We start from the raw sequence: 10,058 nt of genomic DNA, 5'->3' as shown, positions 1-10,058 counted from the left end.
CTTGTTTTCGTTTCACATCGGCACCTCGGTGCCTAGCAGCCCTGCGGTGACGCCGTTCAGTTTGGTCGCAGAAGGTTGGGATCGTGACGCGGCGCTGTGCCCTCCGGCCGCCAGGGGGCGCTGCCGCCCCGCCGCGGACAGGAAGTGGCGGGGGCCGCTTCCTGCCGCGCTGCTGCCTCGCCTCGTCGTTCCGGGTGCTGCGGGCGCCGAATGGCCGCCGTCTCCTAGCGCAGGGTCCGCACCGCCGCCATGGGCCGGGAGTCCAGGTGAGGGCAGCGGGGGAACGGCCGCGGTCAGGGGCGGCCCGGCCCGCTCCGGGGCCCTCAGGTGCCGCGGGTAGAGGCCCGGAGGCGCTGGAGGATGACTGCGTGCGGGAACAAAGGGCCGCGGTGGCCTGCGGGCACTGCGTGGGCCCTCCCGCGGCCCAACGTCGTCCCGAGCGGCTGAGGGCCGGCGCGGGGCTGGGCTCGGGCTTTGAGACCGGGTTTTGGGGCTGCACTCGGGGCTCCCCGGGCCGGCGTGGTCGGGGTGTGTCAGCCCGGGGCCGAGAGAGCTTTGTCCGGCGTGGGGCCCCCAGGGAGTGGCGGTCCGTAGGGGGCCTGGGCCGGCTCCTGGGGCTTAGGCACCGGACCTGGGCCTCGTGTGGTCTCTTCAGGCTTGGTGTGAAGTAATAGCAACGCTATCATCAGCCTGCTGTGCTTTTCTTGTTTCCTATGGATGAGGTGTTTGTGGCATGAACCCTTTAAAGTTCCTCCGTAATCATGTACCTTTTGTCCTCGCACTGTTGATGCGAACACTTTGTTCAGTGTTTTAACTAATTCAGCAGTAATGTGATCATGTACTCTTTGTGTCTCAGTCAGGCTGTGCTGCCAGGTGCCGTGGAGCTGCTCACAGCTTTCAGGCTTTAGAGCAGCTCTGTTGCTTGCTGATGCTTTTGTTGCATCTATACCGACTAGGTTAGTTTAACATCAGATTTTAACACTGAAACAGTGTTAACACTTAAAGCTTGGTAACAATCTGCAGCGTACAGATCTCCTGTTAGCTCAGCTCCGGGTGCTGGCTCTGGATCTCTCAGGGCTCCCTTACTTATCGCTGCACAGCTTCCATTCTGATAACGTTTGGTTTTAATTGGGCTCCAGGATTGGACTGAACAGAAGAGTTTGCAGAAGGCACACACAGAATGTGTTGTTAAACCAGGCCATGGCTCTCTGGGGAATAATTCTTGTACAGGCAGCCCCTGCTGGTCCCACTTGTGTCCCTTGGCCTCTCAGAAGCCCCATCCCTTTCTACAAGTTTTTCTGTTTGTGACAACTGTGCGGTGAACTGGGTTTTACTAATAAAAATAAAGTAAAATAGGGTTTAAAACCTAATTGTCTAATGTGGTTTACAGCATTCAAAACGCTTTAGTAGAAGAAATGGAGATGTGAGAGAGAGTGGTGGGTGGAGGAGGACAGGATAGTTGTTGGACTTGCTGTAGGGAAATGCTCATCAGGCTGGAATGAGACAGCCAGATTTATTGCATGTTGTAGAGGAAAATACAAAAAGAAATCTTGGGGGAATAGGGAGCAGTTCTCCTGGCATTTTGTGGCTGAGGTTGGAAGAAATAAAAGATATCTGACAGTGACAGATGTTCTCCGTGTTCAGTCGTACTGCTGGTAGGCAGGATACAGGCGTCACACTGCTTCCAAATGTACACGATAACTAAATATACCGACGTGCTGAAATAAACTATTATTTTTAGTGTCAGTGCTGCTGTGATACAGCTCTGTATGTCAGTGACAAAAGGGAGGGGACACGGGGGACTTGAGGTCTTGAGGTCTCACGTGAGTTGTGCTCGTGTTTATTCTGTGAACGCACCACGCAGGCATTATCGGAAGCGCTCTGCGTCGCGGGGACGCTCTGGGAGCCGTTCTAGAAGTCGTTCTCCATCTGACAAAAGAAAACGTGAAGAGAGACGCTCGAGGAGCAGAGATCGAGACCGCAGACGGGAGCGGTCGCGCAGCAGGGACAAGAGGAGGTCTCGTTCCCGTGACAGGAAGCGCCAGAGGTACAGTTCTGTGGCACTGCTTGTTGTCCCAATAGTGGTGCTCCTCAGTTGCAGTTGCTGACTTCGTCGTGGTTCGTGATAGAACTTACTGTGCTTAATACTTTTGCTTATTGTCTTGTTGTGGATGCTGGTGTTGGTATGCTCTGAGTGGTCTTGATGATTATTGGATTCCTTTTAAACCTGTTCCTTAGCAGCAGGCTAAAATTATACCATTATCACACACTAAGGAAGTATGCTTTGTTCTGGGGCAGGCGTTCAAGAAGTAGAGAAAGGGAACGGAGTCGGGAGAGAAGAAGATCACGGAGCCGAGAGAGGAGGCGCTCCAGGAGCAGAAGTAGAGGCAGACGGTCTCGATCCCCCAGTCCAAGCAAGAACAGGAAGACAGAAAACAGGTATTTGTGTTCCCTAGCTGCCATCCATATGACAGTAACTAACTGTTGTAACCTTACTGATATATTGGAAAGTCATTGGGCGAAACCAACCAAAGCTTTTGTATGCAGTGTACTGTAAAGATCTTTTCCCATCACTTAATGTTCCTTGATGGACTAAGTATTTTAATATGCCTTACTTGAAGGTGTGTAAATGCTGCTCTGTGCACGTATTATTTCTAATGCTGCTTGTTGTGAGAATATCTTTGTAAAATGTGGGTAGGTTCCTAAGTTTTAACAGCAGACTGTGTAAAGAGCAAGCAGGGTGACAATGATCCAGAAGTTATGAGCATGACATGAGAAAAAGACTGGAATGAGTCTTTGAGGATAATCATGTGGTTGGCATTAGAGTTATTCAGTGGGCTGTGAAGTAATCTTGAGGGGATTTAATTGGTTAAAGTGAATTTTACATTTTTCTGAGCTAGCAAACATTTGATTTGATAAAGCTGTGTCTTTTTAATAGGAAGCACGTTATGATAATGAAATCTGTGATAAATAGATTTTGTTTTAAACCAAGTCTGCACGTTGTGTTTGAGTTCTGTAAGTAGCCTTTCCAAGAGAGAGGTGTTGTAATGTCCTTCAGGCAGTAATGTATTCACAGAGGGACCTTCAAATTTCCACGGCAAGGAGCCAGATCACTTTACCTTCTCCTAGAAATAGAACGAACAGGACATTTCTTTTTGGTACCTCTTTTCAAACTGATTTCTTCAAGGAGATGTAGAATAAACACAGAACCCCTGGGGTGACTGTACTAAGTGTTCTGGAAGTGAGTGCTGCAGCTTGGCCATGAAAAGAAATAAGAACAGAAGCAGAGGTGAATTGCAATAGGTTGTGCATTTCTGGCAATTGTAGGGCATATTTCCATGAAACAGAGGCAAATTCTCTAGGAGACAAAGTGCACTTCATGTGGTAGTTGAAAACATAGCCCTGTTTATGGTGTTCGTAGTTTTGTTTCTATCCAACACATTTATTCCCTCCCCTGAAAAAAAAAACAAAAAACAAATGATTTAAGAAATCTTTGCTGTTACTTTTCAGATCAAGATCTAAAGAAAGGACAGAAGGTGTGGAAGTTTCCAAAGAAAAGAAAAAAGAGAAAGATGACAAAGAAGAGGAGAAGGACAAAGATGCTAGTGCATCTACTGTGGCCACAGAGGTAGGAGCTTTTAGGATAATTTTTCATCTTTTAAATGTGTAAACCAGGAGTTAAGACAGCCACAGGTTACTGCATTAACAAAAGAAAAACTGTTCAGAGGATTGGCCAGAATCTCTGCAGAGTGAAAGAGTACCACCCTCTTCTGGAGTACAGACTCCTGTCACAGTGTGCTTTTAGTTCTTGCCATTAGAAATGTTCTGTTTCTAATGTGCTGTCAGCTGGGGCTCCCTAGGCATAGATCAGTCATTTATTTTTGTTCCTGAAGGACTTGTGGAAGTAGAGAGCAACAAGATAGGTCTTCAGTCTTTTATAGGTCTGTGGCTAAAATGAGTTGAAACTCACTGATATACAATATCCTGTTATAGTAAAAAAGGGGAAAGTTTTATTCATAAAGGAATTTTTTAATTCATTATTATTTTAAGAACTGTATACGTGCTGATATTGTGAAAAATAAAATGGCTGAATTTCATACTTTAAAGCATTATAGCTGCTTTTAGTGTTTTTTGCTTACTCTTGTAGTGATAAGTCTGTGTTTGCCATTTGATCATCTTCATGCTCAGTTACATTTGTTTTGAAAGGTATTTTGACTGAGTATAGACAAGTACCAGTGGCCAATAATTTTCACTGTTGGGTTGTTTCTTGTCATAGAATTTTGATCAGAACAAACTTGAAGAAGAAATGAGAAAACGGAAAGAAAGAGTGGAGAAGTGGAGGGAAGAACAACGCAAGAAGGCTATGGAAAACATTGGAGAACTGAAGAAAGAAATTGAGGAGATGAAACAGGGGAAAAAATGGAGTTTGGAAGATGATGATGGTAATTTCACTTTTATATGTAACATTTAAAACACCTTTGTTCCTAATAATATTTTTTATTATCTTTAAAGCATGTAATGTCTTTTCAAAATGTGAACTATAAAATAGCAAAGTCTAAATCTTGTCATGGTTTCAAACATTTTAAGGTACTATTGTGGTTAACTGGAGAGATTTTTTATGAAGAAAAATGATACAGTAATAAAAATGAACTGTAATTATTTGGGCAGGCTAACAATTTAACACATATAAACTCTTTTTCCTCTCTGTTTTATTCCCATCTTTCTTGATCATATTAGATGATGATGAGGAAACTGCAGAAGGAGAGAAAGAAGGCAGTGAGGTTGAAGATGAAGAGTTAGATCCATTGGATGCTTATATGGAAGAAGTAAAAGAAGAGGTCAAGAAGTTCAATATGAGAAGTGTGAAGGGTGGAGGTGGGAGTGAAAAGGTAAAATTACTTAACTTTTTGTCGATTGAAAGTGGCTTTGTGTTTCCATGTGGAAATGGATTTGGAAAAAGAAAAGCAAGAAATAGTTTAGATCTGTTCCGTGGTTGTTTGCCTTATCTTGAATTTTCTGATGTTTTTCATAAGCTGCTAGCATTGTCCTCATAAAATTTAATAGCAAGAAGCATATGAAAATAGTGTAATGCATTTAGAAGTACAGATGTTCTGTATATTTTATACAGCATATATTTTCTTTTATGTGATAATGCAAAAATTTCTATTAACTTTTGTTTTTTGCAGAAGTCTGGACCAACTGTTACCAAAGTAGTAACCGTGGTGACAACCAAAAAGGCAGTGGTAGAGACAGAAAAGAAGAAAGGGGAGCTCATGGAGAATGACCAAGATGCAATGGAGGTAACTGAGATGTCTTAAATTTCTACTATGAAAAGCCACTGTGCTTCTTATAGAGGCATGAGAATGAGGATTGTCCTGGGACTTTGTTCATCTGCTGTGAGATAGGCCTACTTAATTCAAAGAGCCACGATCAGAAGAATATTGAACTTGCACAGTTTTTTGTTACTTCTACTATTTTTTTTTCCTCTACACAACTTGATTGTTCAGAGGTGGTGTTATACAGATGAGAACTGAAGGAGTGCACCACTTTGTAATAGTTCTTACTATGATGGGGTTGGTGTATGTCGCATGCAGCGTGTGTTAATTTCACCTGTGAGTAGTGAAACTGAGGGGTTTTAATGGGCTAAGGAATAGCTCTTGCTTCTGAGTCAAGTTTCTGTATAAACAAAAATCAGCATCTCAGAGTGTCACTCATAGTAATTTACACACTCGTTATAATCTATACAGTACTCCTCAGAAGAAGAGGAGGTTGACCTTCAGACTGCCCTAACTGGCTATCAGACCAAGCAGAGGAAGCTGCTAGAACCAGTGGATCATGGAAAAATCGAATATGAACCCTTTAGGAAAAACTTCTATGTTGAAGTTCCTGAACTAGCTAAAATGACACAAGAAGGTAAGTGCAAGCATGGGCAGAACACATTTTGATGTGCAGGAAAACAGCAAATTCTGTTTCGGTGTGGAGTGTCCTTGAAGAAAGGAGCAAAAAAATGTTGAAGACTTCGGAGTAACTTTGAAGAGAATTTGGATGGGAGAAGGAATTCTTTTTGAGCAACAGAATGAAAATGAATCAGATCCCTATTAGCAATAACCTCATATACCACTTCAGGGTAGCAAATACATGTCAGGTTTGATTCTGTTCTAATGCACACTCTGTTTCAGAGGTGAACGTGTATCGACTGGAGATGGAGGGAATAACAGTCAAGGGAAAAGGCTGCCCCAAGCCAATAAAGACCTGGGTACAGTGTGGTATTTCCATGAAGATTCTGACTGCTCTTAAAAAGTAAGCAAGTAATTTACAAGCCATGCTATGCTTGATTTTGTTTTGTGTTCTATCGTACATATATCTGTGAGAAAAACATCGCATAAAGCAACATGTTCATGTCTGTAGATGGTATGTGTATTGGATCAGTATGTTTTGCAGTCCTGCCACTTGTATCATGTTACTGCTCATGTTTAAGTTGTTTTTAGAATGACACGGATACGTAGATGTAAATACGAATATGCACACTTCTTCTAGCATGACTGTGGTATGTGTCTGTCCAATCATATTTTGTTCTTATAATCTTTTTTTAATGATTTTTCCCCTCTCTTTAAGACACGGCTATGAGAAACCCACACCCATTCAAAGCCAAGCTATCCCAGCAATCATGAATGGTCGTGACTTGATTGGAATTGCTAAAACAGGAAGTGGAAAAACTATCGCATTTCTGTTGCCCATGTTCAGACACATTATGGATCAGAGAGCTTTAGAAGAAGGAGAAGGTCCCATAGGTACAAAGCTTTTATTTTCAGCATTGCTATTTAAGTTAACAAAAACACAGTCATACACTTCAGAAGGTTTTCATCCTTCATAGTTCTCTTTCTTGACATGACATCTTTAAAATACTGCATGTTAGTAAGTTGGGAATAAGCTGCATATGCTTCACACAAACGCTTTGAACTTCATTACAAAAGCTTATTTTTTATTGCTTAAGTAACAGTATTTCTTATATTACAACGTGTGATGAAAATGCTCTGCATTTCAGCTGTCATTATGACACCTACTCGAGAGCTGGCCTTGCAGATTACCAAGGAGTGCAAGAAATTCTCTAAGACCCTTGGACTTCGAGTTGTCTGTGTTTATGGAGGAACAGGAATAAGTGAACAGGTGTGCAAAAGACATACCTTACTTGTCAAATAACTCTTGGACTGTATTGGATAATGTTACTTTTGAAGTGAATATGGTTAATTCTTTTCCATAGAATCTGGTATGTTTGCAACATTGATTCTGAACTTCCTCTGTATGAACAGCAGTAATGTAAAAGCTTAAATGTTTGCACATAACTTAAACATACTGGGATTTTTGGAAATTCTTAAGCACGGTCTTTAAAATTTAAGGCTGTTTCTTTTTATATATGTGTTGAGCACAACAGTAATTGAACTATTTTTGAGATGTGGTAGTTAGAAAATGAGTGAGAAGCTGTATTCCCATGAGTATTCCCCTCAGAAGTTGTGTCAAACAAGAGCCAGAAATGCTGGCTTTGGTTTGTTGCATTATCAAATATTGCAGTGTCGGAGTAATTTGGAGTTTAATTTCCAGAGTATTTTTCTACTCCACATTTCTGAAAATGTGATCTTTTGGTGCCTGTGTGTATTGGAACATGGCTTTTAAAAATGTGAATTCATCATTTGTACTTGTATGAACACAGTATTTCATACAGGCTTTGCAGAGTAGTGAAAGTCTTATCCCCACTGTAACTTCCTCACGTGAAGGTAACTAGGTTTGCCAGGTTTAAACCTTTAAAGAAATTCAAAGATTTAAGGGAACTGCCAAGTAAAATCTTTTAAATAAGCAATTTACTTTAATTATATGAAAGTAATTAAAAATTTATGTAGCTTTTTTGTGAAATCATACGTATTTTTTAAAAAACCAACACAAATAGTTTGTTAAATTGAGTTTACTGTCTTTTAAAATCAGATAGCTGAACTCAAAAGAGGTGCTGAAATTATTGTTTGCACACCTGGACGTATGATTGACATGTTAGCAGCTAACAATGGTGAGTAGAAAACCTTTTCCTACGGAGAATTTTTTCTATTTGTTGTGTAATTCTAACGAATTCAAAAGATGATGTATTTTGATAATGGTTTTATGGAATTCTCTTATATCTCTTCAGGCTGCACTATCTAGCTGCTGACAGTGTACAGCACTAATAATAGGTGTAGTCATATATTGGCTTGACTTTTCTGGGGGAGGACAGGAAGTGTAGCATTCTTGAAGAGTTTCTGAGAATGTGTGTTAAACGTAAAACATTGTGTTCCAAATTTACCTTCATGCTGTTTTGAGAAGAGGTTATCTGACAGTTACTGTGTCTGCCCATTGGTCTGACACTGCTGGTAGTGTAGCTCAGCAGTTACTTTTACTTGAAGAGTGTCTGACTGCTTTTATGTGTTGGAAAAAAGGACACAACCAAACCACCAGACAAAAGAGCCCTCCCTACATAACTGTGAAAGAACTGACCTTGCATCAAGTATTCAAGTTGATTTAAACTGAGACACTGCAGCTTTAAGAGGTTTTGTCCTAGTGTAACCATTGCATGCTTGCTAGATAAAGTTTTATGATTAAATTATTCCACATCAAAACCTCTACTAAACTGTTGACATTATTTAACTTCTGTGGAAAAAGTACCTTCAAGAGATATAGAACTGGGCTTCCAAGACTTAAATCGTCAAAGGTAGGTACATTAATGCTGTTCCCAAGTAAATTTACGAAGTTATTATTTGGGGATGAAAGTGTTAGAGTGTTAAATAGATATGTAGATTTTAATAAATATTTGTTTTGTTACTTAAGTGTGAATTCCTTTGAAAAAATGCAGCGCCAGATCACCCCCACAAATTAATTGGAAGCTTCAGCTACAATTTGCTGAAGCTGAAAGGACCAAATTCTGCTGTAGTTGATAGGCAGAAGCCTGAGTCTTGGTCGTAGACAATATGAAAAATATATTTCATTTTGAGAGCACTCGACAGTGCCACTTGTTCAGAAGTAAATATGTCCACACTGAGAATATGACTCTTAAATCCTTCAGTTAAATCCTTTTGATGAAAGGGAACCTCTTAGGTAGTTGTTTGGGAAGGGTGTTAATTATCCTGTTCATCCTCACTTCCAAATGCTCACAGATGTACAACTTGCTTATTTTGTTTCCAGCTGTCCCAGAGTTTGGGGTGGTTCTTGTTTTTAAATCTGGTAGTGATACTGGGTAGGTTTTAATCTTTATATATATTAATTTGGAAAAGACTGCTTGCTCTGTTTTATGCCTATTATTAGCAGTTAACTAGAAGTACTGATTATCCTCAAATAGTTATTTCGAGCTCCAAGGAAGCGTTACAGATAATGTGTATGAAAAGAGCTTTTCTGAGGCTGCAGCAGTTAGCACTGGACTTTGCCTTCCACACATGCGCTGTAATCTCTAATATGTTTTTTTCTAGGTGGCGCTGTCAGATTATGGCTGATGTGGCTCCTTGCTTCATCTCAGTCTTAGTTTTATGATGTGTTTTGGCGAGGGCAGTTTTCTGAATTTTACAGGTTCTTCTGGCCCTATGATGGTATGCAAGAGAAGAGTTTGACAAAATAAAGGGCCTAGTGCATACTTTACATGTTTCCCAGAATGTTTGAGATTAAAACGAGAACATTAAAATTCACTTTTAGTGAATTTTTTTTAAAAGTAATTAATGCATTTCTTGGAAGATAGTGAGAATATACATAACATTTAAATATATATATATTTATAAATTCCTGAGGGAAACTAAATTTCCATTTGATTTTGTTTCCCATGTGCTTTTTCCTCTCCTTTCTCAGGTCGGGTGACAAATCTCCGCAGAGTCACGTACGTTGTCCTTGATGAAGCAGACAGAATGTTTGACATGGGTTTTGAGCCTCAGGTAATGTTTGACGTGCCTGAAAATGGCCACGAACTGCTACATTTCACTTAAAGGGTTTTGAAGTATCCCATGCTATGCAATTATTAGATTACCAATTACAGCATGTATATGGATGACAATTTA

General features: G+C 40.7%; 1 protein-coding gene across 2 annotated transcripts in view; it reads left to right on the top strand.

Annotated features, from left to right (window-relative positions):
* DDX46 (DEAD-box helicase 46) overlaps positions 1–10,058 on the top strand; it is a 120,499-nt gene that overhangs the window by 101,332 nt on the left and 9,109 nt on the right. The window contains exons 2-14 of one of the 2 annotated variants that reach the window (XM_065734862.1): positions 211–266; positions 1,865–2,047; positions 2,299–2,439; positions 3,511–3,628; positions 4,277–4,442; positions 4,738–4,889; positions 5,187–5,300; positions 5,748–5,913; positions 6,180–6,300; positions 6,616–6,791; positions 7,046–7,167; positions 7,978–8,056; positions 9,853–9,935. In XM_065734862.1, coding sequence (XP_065590934.1) covers positions 250–266; positions 1,865–2,047; positions 2,299–2,439; positions 3,511–3,628; positions 4,277–4,442; positions 4,738–4,889; positions 5,187–5,300; positions 5,748–5,913; positions 6,180–6,300; positions 6,616–6,791; positions 7,046–7,167; positions 7,978–8,056; positions 9,853–9,935 — 1,638 coding nt within the window. In that variant the 5' untranslated portion in view covers positions 211–249. Of the gene's footprint in view, positions 1–194; positions 267–1,864; positions 2,048–2,298; positions 2,440–3,510; positions 3,629–4,276; positions 4,443–4,737; positions 4,890–5,186; positions 5,301–5,747; positions 5,914–6,179; positions 6,301–6,615; positions 6,792–7,045; positions 7,168–7,977; positions 8,057–9,852; positions 9,936–10,058 lie in introns of those variants that run through there. The other variant, XM_065734861.1, reaches the window with a different exon arrangement.

This window comes from Cyrtonyx montezumae, unplaced genomic scaffold (assembly GCF_038088225.1).
Source record: "Cyrtonyx montezumae isolate F1298 unplaced genomic scaffold, pur_monq_1.0 scaffold_18, whole genome shotgun sequence".
Taxonomy (NCBI): domain Eukaryota; kingdom Metazoa; phylum Chordata; class Aves; order Galliformes; family Odontophoridae; genus Cyrtonyx; species Cyrtonyx montezumae.
This window is presented reverse-complemented; position numbering and strand designations above follow the sequence as displayed.